The sequence below is a fragment of the Vigna unguiculata genome, chromosome 1, assembly GCF_037176805.1.
Source record: "Vigna unguiculata cultivar grain cowpea cultivar isolate G323 ecotype 2 chromosome 1, ASM3717680v1, whole genome shotgun sequence".
Classification (NCBI taxonomy): Eukaryota; Viridiplantae; Streptophyta; class Magnoliopsida; order Fabales; family Fabaceae; genus Vigna; species Vigna unguiculata.
In genome coordinates, this window is record NC_140792.1 from 29,902,308 (window position 1) to 29,926,808 (window position 24,501).

At 31.5% G+C, this 24,501-nt stretch overlaps 3 protein-coding genes across 6 annotated transcripts; 2 read left to right on the forward strand and 1 right to left on the reverse strand.

Moving 5' to 3' along the window:
• The first annotated feature begins 1,885 nt into the window (after positions 1 to 1,885).
• LOC114186452 (cationic amino acid transporter 4, vacuolar-like) lies at positions 1,886 to 8,698 on the forward strand. The gene is made up of 14 exons (XM_028074442.2): positions 1,886 to 2,259; positions 2,974 to 3,175; positions 3,464 to 3,548; positions 4,537 to 4,677; positions 4,763 to 4,881; positions 4,955 to 5,051; positions 5,550 to 5,722; positions 5,809 to 5,875; positions 6,461 to 6,619; positions 6,724 to 6,985; positions 7,615 to 7,723; positions 7,914 to 8,026; positions 8,160 to 8,235; positions 8,325 to 8,698. The coding sequence occupies exons 1-14, from the start codon at positions 2,097 to 2,099 to the stop codon at positions 8,479 to 8,481; spliced, it is 1,923 nt and encodes a 640-aa protein (XP_027930243.1). The 5' UTR covers positions 1,886 to 2,096; the 3' UTR covers positions 8,482 to 8,698.
• A 3,768-nt stretch (positions 8,699 to 12,466) lies between these two features.
• Positions 12,467 to 19,479, forward strand: LOC114177605 (cationic amino acid transporter 2, vacuolar-like). Of its 4 annotated transcripts, none has more exons than XR_003603158.2 (14): positions 12,467 to 12,941; positions 13,185 to 13,386; positions 13,568 to 13,652; positions 13,794 to 13,931; positions 14,399 to 14,517; positions 14,635 to 14,731; positions 15,243 to 15,415; positions 15,524 to 15,590; positions 16,452 to 16,610; positions 17,381 to 17,636; positions 17,807 to 17,912; positions 18,007 to 18,078; positions 18,204 to 18,316; positions 18,523 to 18,598. XR_003603158.2 is itself a non-coding variant. In XM_028063022.2 (14 exons), the coding sequence occupies exons 1-14, from the start codon at positions 12,791 to 12,793 to the stop codon at positions 19,178 to 19,180; spliced, it is 1,899 nt and encodes a 632-aa protein (XP_027918823.2). In that variant the 5' UTR covers positions 12,471 to 12,790; the 3' UTR covers positions 19,181 to 19,479. The 4 variants fall into 4 exon arrangements, 2 of the variants coding, with proteins under 2 accessions (XP_027918823.2, XP_085527223.1); XM_028063022.2 differs by lacking the exon at positions 18,007 to 18,078 and adding an exon at positions 19,024 to 19,479 and having other exon boundaries at positions 12,471 to 12,941; XR_003603157.2 differs by having other exon boundaries at positions 12,468 to 12,941; positions 17,807 to 18,078.
• An 800-nt stretch (positions 19,480 to 20,279) lies between these two features.
• On the reverse strand, positions 20,280 to 23,091 carry LOC114165350 (Ribosomal protein L30/L7 family protein). Its single transcript, XM_028049997.2, has 6 exons — positions 22,990 to 23,091; positions 22,740 to 22,906; positions 22,537 to 22,625; positions 22,027 to 22,164; positions 20,970 to 21,072; positions 20,280 to 20,825 (listed from the first exon to the last, which is right to left on the reverse strand). The coding sequence occupies exons 2-6, from the start codon at positions 22,902 to 22,904 to the stop codon at positions 20,610 to 20,612; spliced, it is 711 nt and encodes a 236-aa protein (XP_027905798.1). The 5' UTR covers positions 22,905 to 22,906; positions 22,990 to 23,091; the 3' UTR covers positions 20,280 to 20,609.
• Positions 23,092 to 24,501: the final 1,410 nt, after the last annotated feature.

A 24,501-nucleotide genomic window follows, 5' to 3' on the forward strand; every position in this document is an offset into this window, starting at 1 on the left:
AATTGTTTAAAATTTTAAATCTATTTATTTTAAATTGTTATAAAATTATTTTAAAAAATTTTAGATTTGAGTTTATAAAATTTTTATTTTTAAACCAACTCTAACATTGATAAATAAATTATTCAATTTTACACATTTTAAAAATATAAAATTATTTAAACTATAAATTTAAATAAAAAAATAATATTAAAATATGATATAATAAAATATCAATGTAAAATATAAATTTTAAATTTTTTTAAAATAAAGTTTAATTTTATAATATAAATTTTAAAAAAAAATTAAATAAATTTCATTATAAAATATAAATTTAAATAAATTTAATCTCACTAAAAATATACAATAAAAATACTAACTTTAGAAAAAATATTAATATAACGTCTATATAAAAATCAAAATTGATATTAATTTAAAAGCGAAATAAATTACTTTAAAAAAAGGTGAAAATTAAAATAACAAATTCAGCTGCCTAATCGAGATAAGATAATAATACTTGACATGACATGTCACTAACATATACAACCGTTATTATCATTATCATGTAAATTTTATTTTAAAAGTTAAAAAATAATTAAATGAAAATAACAAACTAACACATAACACATATTTAACATTATTAATATAAATATTTAAAATGACTTAATTATATTCAATTTCTTAAAATAAAGTTTAATTGATACAAAGAAAAATATAGGTATAAATTTGATATTCTCATATCAAATTTAATAACAAGAACATAATTTGACATTATGCTTTTAAGTCAGCTAAAATTACTCGTTTAAATAAATAAACAAACCACATTCTAAACAACTAATTCTACTCAGAGAATCTAATACCAACCTTTCTTCGGCACAGGAAGTACTTAAGATAAGATTGCTGACAATGCATTCCAGAAATAAATGTTGAGTTTAATTGTCAACGAAAGATTATTAAAATAGTTATTATAAAAAATTACATAAGAAGTAAATTTAATATAACAAATAACATCATAATTTATTTTAATATAATAAGAAAAAATTATAATATTAGTAAAAATAATATAATTTCGTTATTTTTTGTATAATTCTATTAATGGTTAAAATGACTGAATATGTGTTTAGTTTGAGTTTTAAGAATTCATATGAACTTATTAAAAGAAAAATTAATATTCATATATAATTAACATTTAAATTCATTATTTCTTTTTTGTAAATTTAAGGCTTTTAGTATTTTTTTCAATCATAATTATACATTAACATTAATTGTTTTAATGAATACATGTATAAAAAATTATAAATATCAAACATATAAAAAAAAAATCAACATTATTAAAATTTTGTATTAATTCTATAATTTATTTTATTTTACTAAAAATAAATTTTATCAATATTTATTATACTCAATCGATTATTTTTTTAAAAATTCATTCATATATTTTTGTTTTTATAAATATCATAGGTTGTAATTGACTTACTTTATAGCATCAACTTTTACTCAATTTCTTTCTATATATATATATATATATATATATATATATATATTTACAGCTTAATAAAATATACGGAGAGTATGAAATGTAGACAGAAATTGAGTATTTAAAGTTTACACATATAATAATATATATATATATATATATATATATATATATATATAATTTTTAAGAAGTTTTCTAAAGAATAATGAATTTTCATTCTCTTGTTTATTCAAATCTTACTGTAAATATTTTTAAGTTACAAATTGTTATCCTCAATAATTGCGTAGTTATCTGAACTGAAAAGAGCTGAAGGTAAATTCAGATGGGACAAAAAATTTATGGATGCAGCGTTTTAATTTAATATTTAATAAATAGTGTATAATAGATGATATACACAACGCAATCACATAATTCATCATATAATATTCGTATAATCATATCATAATATTAAAAGTTTCGCACGGAAGCGCTGCTACTCTTTCGTTTCTCTTCAGTCTTCTCTCTTTCTCTATGTAGAAGCAAAAGGGTGGTTTTATTCCGGGCAAAAGATTTTTGGGGTTCATCGAAGTTTTCTCCTTTCTGCAAAATAAATTTGGCCCAAAGTGGTATCAATACCTGATAATACTTGCACTGGTTTTGGATAATGATCGTGAGGAATGAAAATTGTGGTGTTGGTTTGGGAGGAGGAGGAAAATGGTTTAGGGGTTTTGGAAGCTTGATTAGGAGGAAGCAAGTTGATTCTGTTCACGCCAGGAGACGTGCTCAATTGGCAAGGAAGTTATCTGCTGTTGATCTCGTTGGAATTGGTAACTACTGTCGTAGAAGGAAGAAAGAAAATTAGACGAATGGTTGTGATTGATAAATTCAGTAAAAGGACATTCGGAGAATATGATGTTGTAGAGTGCTTATGTCTTTTATGACTTAGGAACGAGTGGTTTTGCTTTCATCCTTTTTTTTTTTTGCTTTTCTTTTCAAAGTTAATGTAGCAAAGCAAGCCATTTTGAAAACTCAATTTCCGCTTCATACTGATTTTCATTTGGATTTTCTATAACCTTACTGGACTTTGGTGAATAAACCATTAATTTAGTTATCATACTGTCCTTTCTCTTAAATAGTGTCTAAAGTATTTAAGTACTACTTGAAATATTGAATATCTGTCACGTTTATCCTTATGTTGATGTATTTCTCTAAAATATAGCAATCAATTTGAAGAGTTTTAAAGTATTTGGAGGACCACTTTGCACGATTTCGAATACTTCTAGGACTGCTTGAATAGTTTTTTTTTTTCTTCTTCTTCTTCTTATGTTGACGACCATTTGGTACAGAGGGTTACAATTTAAGGATAAAATTGCTCATTTACTTTATTTTTTGTAATTATCAAGAAAAGTTGTGGAGTTATGATGATATGTGCAGTTGTCACTTTTAATTTATGTTTTCTCTGGTGTATGCTTGCTTTAGATTCTTTGTAGCAAACCAAACATTTACGATGCTAACGGTAGCTGATCATTATTTAAAACCAGGGGTTGGAGCTACCATTGGAGCTGGAGTGTATATTCTCATTGGAACTGTTGCCAGGGAGCAAGCAGGACCAGCACTTGTGATATCACTTCTCATTGCAGGAATAGCTGCTGGACTGTCAGCCTTTTGCTATGCAGAGCTTGCATGTAGGTGCCCATCTGCAGGCAGTGCTTATCATTATACATACATATGCATTGGAGAAGGGTAAGTTACAGCTTTGTTCATTTTGGAATAAAAGTTTAGGTATAATTGTTAATTGAACTACTCACGTGTGCTGAAGAAATATTTTGTGAAGTTATCAACATTAACACTTTACAGAACTATGTAGTGCTCTACTGCTGCCAACATTAGGTTTAATGGTTAAGCAATCTACTCATGTGTGCTGAAAACATATTATGTGAATTTATCAACTGATACTGTGAATGATTAGGCCTTGTTTACTTCTCGTTATTGTTAGTGAATTCATGATTTAAACATTGCTATTGATCTCAGGGTGGCTTGGTTGGTCGGTTGGTCTCTGATTCTAGAATATACAATTGGTGCTTCTGCGGTTGCTCGTGGCATAACACCAAATCTGGTGTGTTATACTGTTTTCCCATTTTTTAAACTCTAAACTTTGTTTCTTTTTATGTTCATGGCATCATTGTAATTAGGAATGTACTAAAGATGTAGTTGAAAACGTACAAGTCTTAGGTAATCTGGAATCACAAATTGGATAACATGGTTATCCTGATTCGTGAATGTATTTTAACACTTGGTGTACTTGATTACAAACTTATTTTGTGATCTGCTTGGAGTTTTCACCCATGATCTTAGTAAAGTTTTAGAAGGGGAAATTCTGAGGAAGAACAAACATGGTGCTACCACGGTAAATGTTTATGTTATACGTTCAGTGAATAACGAAATGAAATCAGGTGAGCTTTTGTCAAATGATGTGGTGGTCATATTAACATTTTATGTTGTTGAGGGAATTCCAAGCACAGCTTATATCAGTTCTTCCACAAAACTTCACTGGATAGCAACAGTGGACAAAAAGTTCTATCATTTATTCATTCTGGAATTTTATTTTAACAGTGAGAACCTGTAGTAGGGGGAAGCTGAGGTTTAAAGTTTGAACCCAGATCCACTTAGTCAACTGTGATACTATGTTAGAGAACTAGTTACCTCTGAGGATAAGCTGTATGGATGCAGTGTTTTAGTGGTTTAAACCAAAGGTTGCACATACGAGATCTCTTTCTTTATTCATTTTATTGTTGTCATCTTTCTTCTTTTTTGTATTTTGGTCTGCTTGCAATCACACCCAGCTATGCTTCCTTGTCATTGTTGTGAAGAATTGGCTCAGGAAAAATCTTGTATAAAAGGTTCCTAGATCGTCAAACTTGTATTAGACTGTCCTTTTTTTATATGCAGTAGACCATCTAAGTAGACGATATGAGTAGACCGTTTTTTTCCCTAGGAATATTACTTTCTTTTTTTCTAATTGGTATCGTATTTACTGTATCCAACAACTGCAACATACTCTACAATTTCGTTTTTCGTATTAATTCTGTCACTGCTGATTTTAGGCCTTGTTTTTTGGTGGAGAGGAAAACCTACCTTTATTTTTGGCTCGACACACATTACCAGGTCTTGGAATTGTAGTTGATCCATGTGCAGCTGCATTAATTCTTCTTGTTACCGTACTCCTGTGCCTTGGAATCAAGGAGGTATGGTTTTCCATATAAAATATATACACAAACAGAATTTTTTTTTTTTTTCACTTACCTATTTTGTATAACATTAATGTTTCAGAGTTCAATGGCACAATCTATTGTAACAACAGTAAATGTTGGTGTCATGCTTTTCATCATTTTAGTCGGTGGATATCTAGGTTTCAAGTCTGGATGGGTTGGATATGAACTCTCCAGCGGGTAATGGGTGTGTTTGTTTCTGCTTTATTCAGCTCATGGTCTATATATCACTGAAATTTCTCTTTCATATCAGGTATTTTCCTTATGGAGTGAACGGGATGTTTGCTGGGTCTGCAATAGTTTTCTTTTCATACATTGGTTTTGATTCTGTGAGCAGCACAGCTGAAGAGGTAAGAATTCACTTGGGGAACTAACCTTTTAAAGTCATGTGTTGGCAGAACCTAAATGCAAGGCACATCAAATTAGCACACATGCATTGTTCTTTGTTGAAGAACTCATCTAATATTTTGAATAAAAACCTCACTTTTACCGTAAATCCTACTCTAATCAGTTTTAGGATCTGGAGTATTTCCTTAAAGCTGTCAGATTCTATTAAATAGTGGTGATTGACATTTCTTTATCATTTATTTGCTTCTGAAAGTTGATATATAAGCTTGTGAATGGGTAATTGTTGGTCTCTCTAAGGAACAAAAAAAAAATGGAAATAAAAGTATTTGTAGAAGATCTATAACTAGTTATTTTCATGTTTTATGGCTGGCTATATCAATATTTCTGTCTGGTAGTTTGAGTATCTAAAATCTATCATTGCCTTTGGATTTTGGTATTGTGATTAACAATATTCACTTGAAGATTATTATGTCAATGAATTTTGTTATATTGTCTTGCAGGTGAAAAATCCTCAACGAGACCTGCCAATTGGCATATCAACTGCGTTAACTATATGTTGCCTTCTGTATATGCTTGTAGCTGCAGTTATTGTTGGTTTAGTACCATATTATGAGTTGAACCCTGATACCCCAATCTCTTCAGCATTTTCTAGTTATGGGATGGAGTGGGCAGTGTAAGGTTTGCTGAGGCACACTATTTACTTGTTAGAGTACATGTCTCATGAATATTATGCTTCAAGCTTCCTTTTACCTCTGACAGGTATATAATAACAACTGGAGCTGTTACTGCTCTTTTTTCCAGTCTGCTGGGTTCTGTTCTTCCTCAGGTACATAAACAAGTGCTCAAGATTTCATTTATTCTTTTAGCATCTCTGTTGATCATTTTCCTTTGTTATGATTGTTAGATTTTGGTTTTGATTTTTCACGACCACTAAAGTTACTTTTCAACTTCATTTAAGCCCTAATTTGTCACTCAATTATTTTGTTGTCATTATGCGCATCCTGCATATTTTGGTCAAATAAGAGATGAAATGCTGTATCGGGAAGTCGGGAACTGAGATTCTTAGTACACTTGCAAAATCATGGTTCAATTCAAATGCATTTCATCTATATTGCTACTAGTTTAAACGTATCTTTCTGTCTCTTTTTAGTTGTTTCTTAGAGTTAGTCTTTGGTACAAATTGTATGACTTCCATAAACATGGTGTGTGTTACCACAACTTTATTTTATGTATAGTTTTTTCTGCTTTTACAAATGTTAGCATGTATAGCAACTAATAGAGGTATCTTTTAATTGAGTCTTGAATATCGTGTACTATATACATATATATATGAATTAGAAATGCTACACATATAATAGTTATTATAAATTATGTCTCTTGCACAAGTTAAATATATCTTATTTTTTTTCAGCCACGTGTCTTTATGGCTATGGCTAGGGATGGTTTATTGCCTCCTTTCTTCTCAGACATCCATAAAGGCACACAGATTCCTTTGAAAAGTACCATTGTCACTGGTGTCTTTGCAGCTACTCTTGCATTCTTTATGGATGTTTCCCAATTAGCAGGGATGGTGAGTTAAGTGTTACAAAATATTGAGACAAAAACTAGAGACGTATCTTTCTTAGAAAATTGTAAACATGAATTGTCTGATTTATTCATTGCTTTGAAATGCAGGTTAGTGTGGGAACATTGCTTGCCTTTACCACAGTTGCAGTTTCAGTTTTGATAATCAGATATGTTCCACCTGATGAAGTACCCATTCCGTCTTCACTTCTATCATCAGTTGATCAATTATTGGGACATTCTGGTGGTCATATTGGGGAAGATATGGAGATAAGTCCTGTAGATCCTGCTGTTTATTGTGAGGATAGCCATCTACATGACAAGTCAGAGGCTCTACTTAAACACCCTTTAATCATAAAAGAAGTTACCAAAGGTAACTGTTGTTTGAATCTTCAGTTCTTTTGCATATATATATATATAGAAGGGCACCCTTTACCAGTTTATGATTTCTGTAAACTGGGATTGGCTATGTTGACAGAAATAATCTAGCCATATTCATGAACTATTTGATTTTGATGCAATTATTGTTTGTAACCGTGGACCACCCAAGTTGATGGAGATCTGCTAATTGGCTCAAAAGAGTAACTTCAAAGGTCAATGAAGAGCCTAAAACTCATGTTGAAGTTTTTTTTTTTTTTTTTTTTTTTTTTGTATCTGCTCTCTTTTTTAAGCACTTCCATTCTACATCTTCAATCTGAATTTCAGAGATGGGCAAAACTTTAATTCCTTAGGTACTTTTAGTGTTATTTTCTGATCAAAATTAGTTTCATCTTACTAATCAGTGTAATGAAGGTGACTTTAAAGGCCAAGATTGATTATCGAAGTGAAAATCTAATTCTGATTGGAAAACAGCACCAAAACTAACCACTTCAAAACCAGCACCTAAGTTGTGTTCAGTTTCAATCTTAGTAATAAATATTCTTTGTATCAACCTTTGCCTCCATTTTCTATTGATGTGCCTAAGTAAATTAACAAACTTAGGTTTCTGAGTTGGTTTTACAGATGAACAGAATGAGAAATCTAGGCGAAAACTTGCTGCATGGACCATAGCCTTTCTATGTATAGGGATTCTAATTGTTACCAGTGCTGCTTCAGCTGACTGGTCTTCCAGGTCTGTCAACTTTGACAATCCTCATTAATGTTGAAGTTATACTGCACATATAGTATTTGTTTATAGGAATGCTTTTCTACTGAATACTATATATACGTTTCGCAAACAAGAAAAACATTTGAGTTAACAATTTGATTCATGACTTGTGCTTTATGATCACTTCTGTTCTCTTTTGGTGATACATATGCAGGATTTTGCAGATAACGGTTTGTGGAATGGGTGGTGTTGTTCTTCTGTGCAGTGTAATTGTACTGGCCTGCATAAAGCAAGATGATAGAAGCCACAGCTTTGGACACTCAGGAGGTATGTGTGTAATACATATACAAGTCTAACCATCCAAACCTACCAAACTTTGATGAATTGGTCTAAACTCAATACAACAAGATTGGATAAAATCTGACAATGGTTTTGATAACTTGTATTTTTTTATTTTCAGGTTTTGCTTGCCCATTTGTTCCATTCTTGCCTAGTGCATGTATTCTTATAAACACCTACTTATTAATTGACCTTGGGTGAGAAAGCTCTTCACAATCATGCTTCTTGTTTCGTTGCATGCATACACCAATACCACAATCTAACCATTCATGTGTTTGCATTTCAGAGTTGATACATGGCTACGAGTTTCTGTATGGTTGTTAATAGGAGTACTCATATACTTGTTCTATGGCCGCACTCATAGCTCACTTTTACATGCAATCTATGTTCCCTCAGCGTATGCTGATGAAATCCATCGTTCTCAAGCAATTCATATTGCTTAGTGTTTGCAGGGAGATACCAAGTTACCACATTCCATGGCTTGCACCAATTTGTTACATTATTCTAATCTTACTTTGCATGGCTTACACCACTTTGTAAATATCGTAGTCTGAAATCCAAACTTTGTTTGCACTATCAGAAGGATGATGATTATTGAATTGTTTATTTAAACAAGTGATCTCATATTTCACGAAGTAAGGAACTAAAGCTCCTTTTCCATTTCTTTTTGCAATTTTACATGTTCTGAATTTTTTTTTTTGGGTTTGGACTTTTTCTTAATTCTAGAAAAAGGTTGCGCAATTAACTGGTTTGAGCTGCATATTCTTGCTACAAATTAAGTATATGTGGAGTTATGAAAGAATGGTTGCTGTAAATTGTAAGATACTTTGTTCTATTAATAGTTATAGAACTGAGGTTCTTTTTTTAAGAAAAGTAAATTTTATAAATGTTTTTGTCAAAAAAAAGTTGATAATCCTATTTTATATATATATATATATATATATATATATATATATATATATATATATATATATATATTGACAGTTAAAATTTGAAAATTCTAAAACTTTTGTCAAACTAATATTGCAATCAAAATTTTGATAATTGTCTTGGACGTGTTATGATTTCTTGAAAAACTTGTTATTTTTGTAATTGTCATTGATTTAATTTTTTCATTAATTGTTTTGTTAATCTTCTTTTTAGAAATTTTGTCGCACCAATTTTGTCGAGGTTATTTGAACTTGATCGAGCATAGCTTTTGAAATAAGTCTTCCAATTGAAATAAGTCTTTTTAGAAACATGATGTTTTCTTATGTCTTCTCGATTTTTCATATTTCACAATCCATATTCTATTCAACTTTATAAAAGAAAATAAAAATAAATAACGACTTGTTTTCTTCACGTTAATAATTATTTTAAAATCTAAATATTCTCAAAATATTTCCTTCGTTATTCCTAAAAGGTTATACAAAAAACATCTTTGAAGTAAATATGTACACGTGACATCAATTATTCGATTAGATAAAGTCATGATTAAATGTAATCTTAAATATAAAAAGTTTACTCTAAGTCATTTTTAATAACAAATATAAATATAACATTTATATAAATAATAAATTTGGTCTTAAGGGAAACACAATATTTCTCTATTTTGTAAAAAAATATTCAGCCAAAATTGAAACGAATAGAGTGGGTACTAAATGAAAATAAATAAACATATATGGGTACTAAATTAAAACAAATAGACATATATGAGGACTAAGTTGAGATCAAGACAATGACACTTGACAAATACCTCGCCATGTGGCGATACCGTGTCACTAGGGATGACAACGGGGCGGGGACGGATTTCACTATCCCATACTCATCCCCGCATAAAAAATTCATCCTCATACCCAAACCCAACAGATATCAAACTTTTTTTCCATCCCCATCTCCATCGGGCAACGGGTATAATCTCGTACCCATACCCGTACCTGTGTTCTAACTACTTCAATATTAATTTTTATAAAAGAAAAAAAAATTACGGTAAAGAAAACATAATATTATGAAATATTCAATGAGGATTTTCTTCGATACCAAATACCTTAAAATAAATTATAATTGTTTACATTTTATATTAGAATACCAAATAAAATTTCATGTGAACCAAGACATTTATTAAATTTGTAAACTACAACATTGATGAACTTAGTTGATAAAATTAAAAAATATTTCAAAAAAATATAAAAGGAAAACAAATATTCAAATTAAAATATATTTTAAATGTTTGTTTACTTCAATTTTTTAAATTCTAATGAATCTCTTTTTTATACACTAATAAAAGTTATAATATAGCACTTGATCAAAATGACACAAAGAACAAATAATAAAAGAAAAACAAATATTCAAATTAAAAAATATTTTAAATGTTTGTTTACTTCAATTTTTTAAATTATAATGAATCTCTTTTTTATACACTAATAAAAGTTATAATACATCACTTGATCAAAATGACACAAAGAACAAATAATAAACATAATAATAAAATTTTGACATGGATTTTGTATCTTTTGAACTTCAATATATGTTGGATAGTGACAAAAAAATATTCATATAAATTACATTAAATTTTTATATTGTAGTAAATAAAAGTTATTTATACAATTAAAGTGAAAAAAATTACAGTATGATTAATAGTGAGTTATAAAATAACAAATAATTAGATAGAATATATCGAAATATTATTCTACATGATGAAAAATAAATAATAAATAAACATATTAAAAAACTAACAAATGTGTGTTTTAGAAATAATTTGAGAGACTATCGAAAGAAATCGCACAAAGGAAATCAAATGTATAATTAAGGTATGATAAAATGAAAAAAACCTTAGAGAACTAATTATTAAATTATGTTTGAAGTGGTTAAAAATAAATAGAAATATCATTAGTGACAAAAAAATTTGTCATTAAATTACAAATAAATTAGTAATTAAATTGGTCACTAAATCAAGTACCGATTCGATCATTGAATCGGTCACTAATTTAGTCATTGATTCAGACAATAAATCAACTACTACCACCAATGACGAAAAATAGTGACTGATATGGGTTACTGACTAAATCAGTCACCATTTCATGTTTTTCTTGTAGTGAATTATCATATATTATTCCTAAATATCATTATATATATATATATATATATATATATATATATAATTTTAACCACTTCAAACATAATTTAAAGTGAAAAAATTACATTATGATTAATAATGAGTTATAAAATAAAAATAATTAGATAGAATATATCGAAATATCATTCTACATGATGAAAATAAAAACAATAAATAAAAATATTAAAAAACTAACAAATGTGTGTTTTAGAAATAATTTGAGAAACTATCGAAAAAAATCACACAAAGGAAATCAAATGTATAACTAAAGTATGATAAGACAAAAAATATCTTAGAGAACAAAGAAAACTTTTCAAATATCAACATATATACTTAATGGTTGAAAAATAACGAAAATTATTTTAATGAAACAAAGGAGTTCTTCAAATTAAACAAAATTAATAATAATAATAAGTAAAAAAAATTATATTACCTTAAATTGAGAGTATAAACATTCTCATGTGAAAGGAAAATTTATAATAAATAAAAATATTAAAAAATAATATAAATATTCAAATGTGAGGCATAATGTTTTTTTTATTAACATACATCATTTCAACATAATTACACAAAGGTTATGATAAGATAAAAAATATATTGGAGATGAGAATGAGTTTCATGACAAATGAAATAATTAAAAGAAATAAAAAATAGAATATATATATATATATATATATATATAAGTTACTTGATTAATTGTGAATATTTTAATAATTTAAACTAGAATGGAGATATGGCGGGGACGGGTATTATGGCGGGTATATGTACATCCCCATACCCATCCCCATACCCAACTGAAAAAGTCGGGAATTCTCCATACCCATACCTAGTCAATGCGGGGATTCCCTGTCAAAACGGAGACGAGTTCGAGCAATACCCACGGAGACGGGTTTATTTGCCATCTCTATGTGTCACTGACAATGCCACGTGTCACATTAAGGATTTGAGACGTGACAATTTTTTTTTTAAATTCAAAAAGAAAAATCAAAATCAAAATAAAATCAAAAAATTTATAAAAAAATCAAAAAATCAGAGGCCAACACGGGACAAGGTACTTAACTGCGTTTGCGAAAGTTAACGAAAGGTACTACATTATGCACATTACTGAATACTAAATTAAGGCAAACTTAAGAGTAGATACCATTTTGAAATTTTGGAACCAAACTGAATATGATCCGAGTAATCAAGCAAAAGAAATCACTGAACTTTTCTTCCATATCCATAAGTTTTCTGTTAACTATAGACATATGATAGCTAACATGCAAAGTGAACACGTAATGATACATAAACGTAGCACATTACTATATATAATTGCCCCTACTTTCAACGATACCGTTTATAGCATTAGCATTTGGCGTTAAGCATTCCTTTACCCTTTCAATCGTCTTTGTCAATCCGTCAACATTCCTCACCACCATCAAGCAAGGAAAGACGCAACAATTTCAAATTCAGATTCTTATTTTGCCACTTTTGTCCATAACGACAACAATCCCATCAAGAAAGCAAGGAGAATTCTACGACATTAGTTAATTGGCCACAACACCACCACCTTTGTGTTGTGCACTTTGATCTTGGGACAACGTTGATTTGTCTTTCATTGAGGGAGATTTGGCTTTGTGGTTGAGCTAGCAAATATTTGTGTGTGTGTGTTTTCTTTGATGGATGTTTCGATTGGTTCACAATCACAAAATGGTTCAAGGGGTTCCTTCAAGTTTTTAACTAGGAGGAAGCAGGTTGATTCTCAAAGTAGGAATTACTCTCAGCCTTCTCTTGCCAGGGAGTTAACTGTTTCTCATCTCATTGCTGTTGGTGATTAATTCAATTCCTCTCCTCTCTCTTTTTTTCTTTTTCCTTTTTATTAAAAATCTCATCTTTAATCATGTTTTCATCTGGGGTACGTTCCTGGAATTGTTACAATTTTCGGGTGATGTAGAAAAATGTTTGGTTTGTGTTCATGTAGAGAAGTGTGTTTATTTTCCTAATTTTTTAGCTTCCATTGAACACACCTTAATTGTTTTGAAATTGAGTTTGACATTGGTATATGATGATCAGGTGTTGGTTCAACAATTGGTGCTGGAGTGTATGTTCTGGTGGGAGCAGTTGCACGGGAGCATGCTGGACCTGCTTTGCCCATTTCTTTTCTGATTGCTGGATTAGCAGCTGGTCTTTCTGCCTTTTGCTATGCAGAGTTGGCTAGTCGATGCCCTTCTGCAGGGAGTGCATATCACTATTCATACATATGTATTGGAGAAGGGTACTCTTTTTTCTTTTATGTTTTAACATTGTACATCAATTTATATAACATTCATGTCCTTTTAGTATCATTCTTGTTTTTCTTTGCCATTGTCTGATTGCATCATTCAGTGTTAGCAGCCTTATTTGGCGGTTCCTTTTCATCTCATATTAACAGTAATGATGGTTACTTTTACTTTCAGTGTTGCTTGGTTGATTGGTTGGTCCTTGATTTTGGAATATACAATTGGTAGTGCTGCTGTTGCTCGTGGCATAACCCCCAATTTGGTATGTTGTTATTTCAGTTTTTGATTGTCAGGTTTATTTATGAATTTGAGAATTTGTATTGAATGTTTTGCTTGCCTTTAGCTTAAGTAATTGCAAGAAAAGATGATCTCAAGCACTGACATGAATGAAATGTGTGATTAGGCTGCACTTTTTGGTAAGGAGAATTTACCAGTGTTCATATCGCGCTACCATATTTCTGGAATGAATGTTGTTGTGGACCCATGTGCAGCCATCTTCGTATTACTTGTTACAGGACTCTTGTGTCTGGGCATCAAGGAGGTAATTTTCTATTATTACAAGCTTTTAATAAATCACAATGACCTATTCAATTTTCTTACTTTTATCTAGGAATTAAACTTACATGATCTACCTAAGTCCTTGAGTAGACTATTATGACTATAAAAAAAGTAAAAACTAACCAAATTTTAGTAATGATCAGCTAACAAAGGCTTATTTATAAATCTTTACACAGGTAGACATTTTGTAAAATGAAGTTACTGAAAATACAGAAATTTACAAAGTATAAAATGTTCTGTTACAAACTATTATTTGAAAAAATTGATGTAATATAGGAGTTTGTATAATAATATTTCTTCTTGTATATATGAGTGATAAGATACTGTATGGATCCTTTGTATGTGACCGAATCGTGAGCTTTGCACAACGAACATATTCACCCTGTCACTGTTCTTTATTTGTTTTCTAAGCAAAAATATCCAAAAATTTAGAGTGCTTAATACATGCAGAGTACAGTGGTACAAGGAATAGTGACAACAGTAAATATATGTGCATTGCTTTTTGTCATAGTAGCTGGTGGTTACATGGGATTCAAGTCTGGTTGGCTTGGATATGATCTTCCTATGGGGTATTGTTTCATTTGACAAAACTCTTAATTGTTACTTTAAATTTTTGTTTTTGCACTTCTCCCATGTTATATGTTTGGTCTCTAGTTACCTAAGGCTTGTCTCTTTTGCTTTCACAGAGTTTTTCCCTTTGGGTTTAATGGGATACTGGCTGGTTCTGCCACTGTATTCTTTGCATATATAGGCTTTGATGCAGTTGCCAGCATTGCTGAAGAGGTACATAATGATAGTGTCAGTTTATTGGTTCAGTTTATATTATTTTTTGTCAGCTCGATTTTTTTAATAACAAAAAGAAAATTTTGGTCTCAACATATATTTTGTCTGTAGGGAAAATACTAATGTTTTTGTTACATTTAAGAACTACAAGCAAATAATTTTTCTTAGAAACTAAAAGCATTTTGAGAAATAAAAATTAGGTATCAAACCAAGTATATTATTGACAAATAATTTTGTTCTTTGATTATGTGATCAGAAGTTTAGTCCTGAGAGCTCTGTATGTATAGAAAAACATGTCAGATATGAACTTCATATATGAATCTAAATATTTCGGAAGATTAATCCTTGACTCCCCACTGGGATAACTTGAGTTCACCAGAAACAAAAGTTATTTAACCGAAAAGAGGCAATTATTTATCCAAAATAATTTACACCAAACATTCAAAAGTATGCATACTTGAGGATGCTCAATTTTTCAAACTTGCTGATGATGTTTCACTTGATGAAACAGGTGAAAAATCCTCAACGAGATATACCCCTAGGTATTGCAGGTGCATTGTTTGTTTGCTGTGGGATGTATATGACGGTGTCCCTTGTTGTAGTTGGTTTAGTACCTTATTATGCAATTGATCCGGATACCCCAATATCTTCTGCATTTGCTGAACACGGAATGCAATGGGCTGCGTAAGTTTAGACATTAGAATTTTGCATCTGATTCTTCATCAAGTTTTAGTTTCTTAATCTATGTAGATGTTATGTTACCATAGACACATTTCTTGTTTGTGATTGCAGTTACATTATAAATGTTGGTGCTTTCACAGCACTCTGCTCAGCATTGTTGGGTGGGATACTTCCCCAGGTAAGTTAATGTAAACCCAGGTGGTGGCCTTTGTCACCTCTGAAATTGTTTATTCTCTTATTTTTCTGCTGTGAATTTAATATATTTCATACGTGCTTTCTCTTTATTAGGTGAAAGTTGTTCTTCTCTTTTTTCTTTAATGTATGGTTAAAATTATAAACTATTGAAGTACTTTAAATTATCACTTTTATGGGTAATATATATCTTCGTTGATTTGGGATGTGTATGTTTTGTATTAAACCCACGGCAAACTCTATATTCTCATAATAATGTACCTAACAAGACAAATTGACACATCTTTTAGTTTATGAACTGTTTTAGTTTGAGGGATAGAATGGTATTTGTACATAGTAGTACTTGTGGTTTAGGATTTATGTGACTTAATTTTTTCAAGGAAAAAGTTAACAAATTCCATTGGAATACTGGTTAAGAAATCAAAGGAGGAAACTTTTCATGCAAAATGTTATCAATGAACCTCACTATTATTTGTTATGAAATAAAAAAATAAACTGTAAAAGTTGTAAATCCAGAAAAAAAAAAAAAAACAGAGAATAGGGTTTACAGGATGGAAGAAGGGAGAAAAGCAATGATATCAAATCTGTTAAGTGCAGTGGGTTATATGTTACAAAAGGTTTCTCTCTGTTTAATACATGCAAGAGAATTATGTAATGAACTAGAAGACCTAGGTGCAGTGCACTGAATTTCATTCGAATCATCATTTTCAAATATATGCTGCGTTTCTTTCGTGCTTCATTCTATGATTGCTTGTTCCAGCAGTTATTACAAACTTTCTACTTTTTTATTCTGAAGTATTCAGTTAGCAGGCAAAGTTACCATTGTGTTTTGTTAAATGTTTCTCAGCCACGAATTTTGATGTCTATGGCAAGGGATGGATTGCTGCCACCTTTTTGTGCTGACATAAATAAGAAGACTCACGTTCCTGTTAAGGGTACAATAGTTACCGGCGCCGTGGCTGCCGGCTTGGCATTTTCTATGGAAGTCTCTGAACTGGCAGGGATGGTAAGTCTGGAACTTGGGTGCTACGATTTTTAGATTCAGTGGATACAACAAATTTCATTACTACATGAAATAGTGCGTTATAGCAACTAACATTCCTCTAATAACACTCTCTTTAAATACCAACACTATTATTAGTTCACTCTCCTTCAATAGTACGGTCACTAAATTTACTTTGGTTCAGTTCACATAGATATCCCCATACACACACAAGAAGGAGCAATATTGAGTTTTTCCAAAAGCTAAAATCAACTTATCGCCTTGCTTTGGAGAAGTTAAATAACGATATATAAGTCAAGTGCAATAAGATTGCCCCACTATGGGGCTTGGTGTATAAGATGGTGAGTAACCTTTTTAGTAGATCTAGAATAGGTTCTGATGCCATGTTTAGACCTAACTTAACCCAACAAAATTTGTGACAGGATTGCCCCTCACGTGTCCAATTCTTGGCTTGGTAAGTGTATAAATTGGTGAGTGACCCTTCAATCGATCTGGGGTCAGCTCTAATATCATCTTACAAAGTAGCTTTCGCCTAATTCAATCTTACAAAAGTGGGTTGTAAAGCGATGATAGGCCCCATTTACATATTGTACCTAACACTATCTCTATCTCTAGTTGATTTTAGTTATTTTTCCAATATGGCAAGAATACTTGTTCTCTTTTGTGATTCCATACTCTGTTTAAATTAAGTATTCCTAAGGTAGTTCTGATACCCTGTATAGTATGTAAATGTCGATAGTTGTCCTAATATGTATATAACTTTTCTCCTGAAGGTTAGTGTAGGTACACTTTTAGCATTTACCATGGTGGCAATGTCTGTGTTGATCCTAAGATATGTCCCTCCAAATGAAGTCCCAGTGCCTCCATCTCTCAAGGATTCAATTGCGTCAGTGTTGGAGCGGTATAGTTTGAGCAGTTCAGATACAAATGTGGGAGATGTAGATGCTGATACTTCTGACCACACAAAGCCTTTGATCGTTAAGGAGAATGTTTCAGTTGATTTTACCAAACATTTTTCTGGAGGAAACCGTGAGTTATCACTTTCCTTCTCCTTTACCAATATTTTTAATAGATAATACAATTTAGTCTTCATTATGTATAATCCACGCTCAAGAAATTAACATTGGTTCACTTGTTATAATCCTGTCATTTGCATATATTGATTTTCTCCTTCACATATTTATTTATTTTGGGTACAGATATAGTTGAAGCTGAAAGGCGAAAATTTGTTGGGTGGATCATATCACTGATCTTGTTAGGGGCGTTTGTCCTTACATATGCAGCTTCAGATTTCACTCTTCCTAGGTTAGTCTACTTGCAGATTATGTAGCCTTTCTCAAGCTTCACATGCAATGGAAATTTCTCAATACCTAATCAAGGATTCAGGTTCCCTAAATAGTTTGGTGGTTGGTTTGAGATGAAAGGAAATGGGCTATTAGGGACTAGGCCTTATCCTCTGAGAACTGAAGAGGTTTGATAATACTGTTACAGGATAATCTCTTCAATAAATTTATGCACTCATCTGTTGTCTTTCATGTCATTAAGGATTGGATGATGTTCCCAGTTTTTTGAGCATTTTTTTTATGTTATTGCCAGTTCTGTTCGCTTTGCATTGTGTGGAGTTGGAGGTGCTATTCTTTTGTGTGGTTTTGTTTTCCTAATCAGAATAGATCAAGATGATGCAAGACATGACTTTGGACACACTGGAGGTATATCTTACCACCATATCCTTGTGTTACATAAATTCATGAGTAGTGTTGGTTATCTTATTCCTTTCAAATTATGCAGTAGTGTCACACACATGGAGTATATTGAACAAGTGTTGCATATAATTATAACAAGCAATAAAAAAAATAAGCTGACGATTAATTCTATTCAGCTTAAAAGAGATAACTCAATCATTAATCTTTTTCAGGTTTTATTTGCCCATTTGTGCCACAGCTTCCCATAGCTTGCATTCTCATCAACTCCTACTTACTTGTTAATCTTGGGTAAGCATCAATACTTAATTTGTTATAGTTTTGGTTAACCAAACTCGCTTTTCAAATTTATTTTTTTATATCAGGCTGTGTGTGGAAATCTTGAAATTGATGGAAGTAGTTTGATTTCAAGACTAATAACTTAGAATTCCATTGTTATTTAATGAAGTTAATATCAGAATACATCTAGTATTCTATTTTTCCTCTGCCTGCCTTAATAGTGACAAACATAATTTCAATGTTTCTCTGGTTTGTAAAATTGAATGTCCGTGCCGTAGAATGAACTGTCTAATTGAACCAACATTCTAGAATAACAGAGAAGAGTCACATGGATAAAACTGAGATATATTCAATGTAATTTGCAGAATCAGCAGTTCTATGTTGAAACTTTGTTAATGGAATTGCATGTTTCTAATTCTTCCTCATCTTTGTTTCAGATATAGTACATGGTTGCGTGTCTCTATATGGATGGGAACAGGACTACTAGTTTATGTGTTTTATGGCCGAACTCATAGCTTTCTAAAAGATGCAATTTATGTGCCAGCAAAGCAAGTGGATGAAATCTACCATACTTATAGAAGCAGTGCTGCTTAATTGCTTCCATCTCAAGCCAAAGAAAATATTGCAGCTCCCCACCCCCAATTGAACACGTAATATCCCTGTACAGGAAGAGCCTCTCAGATTAGGGTCATGTACATGTTTTCTTTTAGAGAAGAATGTCATTGTGGTATGCCTTAAATCACCTCTCACTTATTCACCATTGTTTAGCAGTTGTACAATACATCTTCAGAAACTTGGGGCATGCTATGTAGATATACGTTGAACTTCATACTTTAAATCTCCTCAAATATTTATTCTTTTTGCTCTGGAAAAATTAGAACACCAGATAAATCTATTTTAAGGCTCCTAACATAATAGTCTGTCTACAAATACGCATTTAGTATAACCAACCTTTTAAGTAAACCTATTTCTCTGTAAATTTTCACCGGCAGAATGATTTCAGAGGAGCACTTGCGTTGATCCTGATATAATTACATCAATATACCGGTTGATTGATGGGTTACTAGTTATTCAAGTAGATCAGTGCTTAAACCACATAAATCAATGTAACTAGTATTGTTATATAAGAATATAAATTATTTGTTGCCACAGTAATATATAATATTCTTTGGTAAATTGGTGTGTACAGTAATGCAGCAAATGTTTAACATAGCAGTGCTTTGAAAAAAAATCTTATTTAAAATTTTTGGTTGGCTCGAAGAACCTATTTACCAGTTCAATTCGATAACACTTAGCCACTGATTCAAATTTGTTATACAAACTTTTATTACAGAATTTAATTATACGATCTTTACAGTCTATTGTCTCCGAGGTTTAAGGTTTCTTTGTTATAGGTCGAGAGTTCTTGGTTTCATTACAAATGAATAAAAATTGCCTAATCCTATCCATCTGAACATCAAAAACAAAATCTATGTTGACTTTTGATTACATTGTCTTAAGAACCTACTATTACGAAGCACTCTTGTGCAAACGTCATTAATCCAGCGGCTATAATTGAACAAATTTACTTTGTAATTTGAGTTTTTCACACAGTTAAACAGAGCTTGTGAATTTGAGTGTTGATGATATATCAAGTCAATAAGTACTCAATACAGTTAAAAACCCTAAATAAATGTTAGATTTTCAAATCATAGATCACACAAGCAAGAATAAAGTACTTTGATATTAAAGTTCTTAATGTCTGAAAACGTTCAAACCTCCCTACAATGAAATTTTCATTCAGACTTCAATCATCATTCGTGACATTTAAAATATATTGAGAATTCGCTAATTGAAGCCCCAGAGCATACCATGCCCGTGTATCCCTCTCTTCTCCAAATGCCTAAAAGGTACATGCAGTTATCTAAGACTGTAAAGATACGTTTTCTAGGTAATAAATTGGTTACTTAAAAACTGAGATGCTGGGACATAGGATCATCCCATGGACATACTGAACATCAAAATTTTGAGACGACAACGGACACTAATTCATTTTATCCATTAGTTCGTTGATGAGATCCTCACGGTTCCCCGTGTCTCCACCCTCCTTGAATAGGGCTTTTGATCCTTTCAATCCTTCAGCTGGCTTGTTGAGTACAAAGGGCCACATAAATCTGACAACTTCCTTAAAGTGGGGACCAGCATTATATAGCTGATGCACCATGTCCTCTATGCAGACAATACCAAACTTTCCTAATTCCTGCATGGGAAAAATTGGAACAATTACAAAATGCAAGTAGGGAGAAAAGATAATCAAAAACCAAGTAGGGAGAAAAGATAATCAAAAACCAAGTAGGGAGAAAAGATAATCAAAAACCAGGGATCCAGGAACTCCATGTATTACCTGTTCAATAACGTTATTATCTGTCAAGGGAACTCTCTGTCCACCAATCCTGGCAAGTCCTTTCTTGTAAATTAGCTCTTTTATGCTTTTAAGGTTTGGATATCTTCAAAAGACAGACATTCACAAAATAAATAACAACTCAAGTGAAAAGTGATCTCTTTTTCTTTAGCAATGTACACAACATACACATGAGAATAAACATAACAAGAAATTAAAAGAACAAAACAAAAAAAAAAAGTTGTATAGGATAGTACTATTCCTCCCAATGCATATAGGGTGAAATACACTTGCCAAGTGTCATACCCAAACAAACAGATTTATTTGTTGGGTTGGTACATAATCAACATGCTTACCTTTTCCTTTCCCAAATAACTTGCAGGCATCTCCTATAAGCATCTTTAACTTCAGATATTAACAGTCAGTTCAGATAAACAACTTATTTAAAGTTTTATTGAATACGAACTTTGTTTGGATATACTTCTCCACAAGTACTTATAAGAGAAAAAATAAGATAAATTCAATTAAGCTTCTTACATATACTAAAATCCACTTATGTACTTAGCTTTCATAGCAGTTATTTTCATATATTTTCATATAAATTCTAAAGCTAAGGTGCATAAGTCATATAGTTAAGTTAGTTTTATATAATAGACAAACTCAATGCATTATATCTTCGTTTTTTATTTCTCTTTCAGTGTTTATGAAGTTTACTCAAAGTGCTCACCGCAGAAGTCTGTATGTACAAGTTTCTACAATTATTGTAAATGACTTAAAACAACTTATGGACATATCATAAGATATTTTTCATCAGCCTCAAACACTCTCACACATATCAATACTACAAGATAAACGTAAATAAATAAATAAGTCCTTCCAAATGGACACTAACACTCAGTTTGCCCATGAACATTCCCAGTCTCAATCAATACATGCAATCCCCAGACTTCCACCACTTTCCTTTCAACTCCATAAATCCTAAAAACGCACCAAGTCCCTTGCTACTCGCTAGCACCAAACACATAAAGCACAAAATCAAGAACATAAATTAATATCATACCCATAAGTCACATATGGTTCCACCCTCTGCAGCTTGGCCATTACTCCCTCACTTGGCTTCACAAGAACAGCACTGAACATACTCCTCAAACCCAAACTGTACATCACCTTCCTTGTCCTCGGATGCATGTCCTTTTTCCTAACCCAAACGGAAATAACAGACATATCATCAATCCACAATTCAAAAGGCATCAAATATACAAGCAAAAATATAGGTATAGCTACCAATTTGGCCCCTGTACCCGCATAATCTTTATACTCTAGTCTCTAGACTCAGAAACTACTCATTTTAGTCTCTACACATACACTTTTGAATCTTTACACCTTACACATTTATTATCTGTTTTTTTACTCTCTCCAATTTAGGAGGACAGGGCCCAAAACACATTGAGAATGTATACAAAGAAAGTAAATCTGGCAGTTTCTGAGTGAATTGACGAAAAAAAATGTAAACAATGTAGAGACCAAAATATAATTAAGCCAAAACGAAAAAACAAGGAACTGTACCTACCCCTGTATCCGAATGATTATCAATAGGTTGGAGTTAACTGTAGGAAGTTTTCTCTTCACCCTTCGTTTCATCCTAATGAGGTCCACTTCCTATAAACACACAAAAACCATTAGGTTTCGCAACTTATCACAAAAGCTGCTTGTGAATCAAGCATATTAGGTTCAGATAATCGCTGACGGGAAGTAAGTTATTTGGTTAGTTACCTGGTTGCGATACTCGTGGATGAAATCCTCGGGCTTCTTGATGGATTGAAACTTCTTTTGCTGGAATTGTTCTTTCTTTCTCAACGCCCATGCTTCCCTGTTTTTGCGCTTCTTAAGTATAACCTCAGGGATGTAATTCAGAGGCTTTGGATTCTCTTCTGCCATCTCTGCACACACACACAGTGATTAGATGTCAAACTTAGGGTTTCAAACCCGTAGAGAGAGATAAGAGTTGTGAAGGGAGAGAAACCTGACGGAGATGGTGGCGGGTTATAGCGGCGGAGGAGAAGGACGGCGAAATATCAAAAACCTGAAGCCCTAGAGTATGTATAGTATTTCGATTTGATGTTATATAGTGCTGATTTTTATTTTTTTTTCATTCATATTTCTTTTAATTTCATTGGTGTACATAATTTCTTTCAATTTTACTTTTTTTTAGTGGTTATTTTTTAAAATTTAAATAATTATTTAAAATAATAAAATATATTTCACTTTTATTTTAATAATTATTTTTTAAAATTAAATATTTTCTTATAATAAAAAATTTACTTATAATAAAATTATTAATTATTTATTTTTCTAATTCTATTTTTACAAAAATTGTTTTATGGTTTATTAATATTTTGTTTTAATAATTAAAATTTATTTTATATTTAATAATTTTTTTGCTACAATAAAAGAAAAATAAATATACTATTATACATAGTTCACATTTTATCATATTAAAATATATTTTATCATGCCAAAATACATGTAATTTAATTATTATTTTAACATATTATTTATACCATTAATAAAAAAAACTCGTTTAAGTGTATACAATTTTTTTACTTTTACTTTTCTATAACTGTTTTCTTAAATTCAAATATTTATTTCTAATAAAGAAACTGTATATGGTAAAAATTATTTACTTTTGTAATTATTATTTTTTATATTTTTCTATTATTTAGTAATATTTTTATTTAAATATTTACACTAATAAATATTTTGCTATAATTAGAAAAAGCTGAAGCAAATATATTTCCATTACTATTAATTAATTTAACATGCCATTTTGAAACTATTTTTCAAACTAACTTTTAAATTAAAAAAAAAATCAAAATTGAAATGTAACTTGTAAGCCCCTTTTCTGTGCTTTAGAGTTTTGGGCCTGGCCTTTTCGGAGGCCCAAGGCCAGCCCTTCAGTAGGACCCTATACCCCACTCAGTTGCCTCATTTGCATCTTGTCTCCCTTTTCAGAAACAGCAGCTTCCTCTTCCCCTCTGATCCCCTACAAGGTGCTCTGCTAGGGCACAATCTTCTTCCATCCCGAGTTAACAAAAATCGACCCTGTACCTCCTGGTAAGTCGAACTCTTGAGCCTTGGGTCTACTTTCTTCCCCTTCTTCCCGCTGTTTGAGAATGTTGGTCAGTTAGGGTTCCGTTTATTTACCTCGTTTTGTGCTGATTTCCATGTTTCAGCTCACTGCTCTAGCCCTTGGAGCTGAAATACTTCTTAGTTGCGGGTTTATTTCGTTTTAGCATCTAAGCAAGGTAAGGGGAGCTAGCTTTAACCGTTTAAAGTTGTTTTGGGTGCCATTTTGGTTTGTTGCATGTTTATATGCTTGAGAAGTATGTGTAATCGATTGAAACTGGGTGCATGTGTTTTTGGTTGTTGGATTGAACTGTTACTCTGTTGCATGAGTGTGGACAGTGGCAAGAGCTGTCAATCTCGCCCAGGCGAGCTCGTCTCGCCTAGGCGAGAGTGTCTGAGACCCACCCAG

Excerpts from the sequence above, each read along its gene's own strand:
- LOC114177605 (XM_028063022.2), top strand. The coding sequence starts at position 12,791 with ATGGATGTTTCGATTGGTTCACAATCACAAAATGGTTCAAGGGGTTCC. Across the intron at positions 13,387-13,567 it reads TACATATGTATTGGAGAAGG|TGTTGCTTGGTTGATTGGTT; the intron begins GTACTCTTTTTT and ends TTTTACTTTCAG. Across the intron at positions 16,611-17,380 it reads TCTCTGAACTGGCAGGGATG|GTTAGTGTAGGTACACTTTT; the intron begins GTAAGTCTGGAA and ends TTTCTCCTGAAG.
- LOC114186452 (XM_028074442.2), top strand. The coding sequence starts at position 2,097 with ATGATCGTGAGGAATGAAAATTGTGGTGTTGGTTTGGGAGGAGGAGGA. Across the intron at positions 2,260-2,973 it reads TGTTGATCTCGTTGGAATTG|GGGTTGGAGCTACCATTGGA; the intron begins GTAACTACTGTC and ends ATTTAAAACCAG. Across the intron at positions 6,986-7,614 it reads CATAAAAGAAGTTACCAAAG|ATGAACAGAATGAGAAATCT; the intron begins GTAACTGTTGTT and ends TTGGTTTTACAG.
- LOC114165350 (XM_028049997.2), bottom strand. The coding sequence starts at position 22,904 with ATGGCAGAAGAGAATCCAAAGCCTCTGAATTACATCCCTGAGGTTATA. Across the intron at positions 22,626-22,739 it reads TCCACGAGTATCGCAACCAG|GAAGTGGACCTCATTAGGAT; the intron begins GTAACTAACCAA and ends GTGTGTTTATAG. Across the intron at positions 20,826-20,969 it reads ATAATAACGTTATTGAACAG|GAATTAGGAAAGTTTGGTAT; the intron begins GTAATACATGGA and ends TTTCCCATGCAG.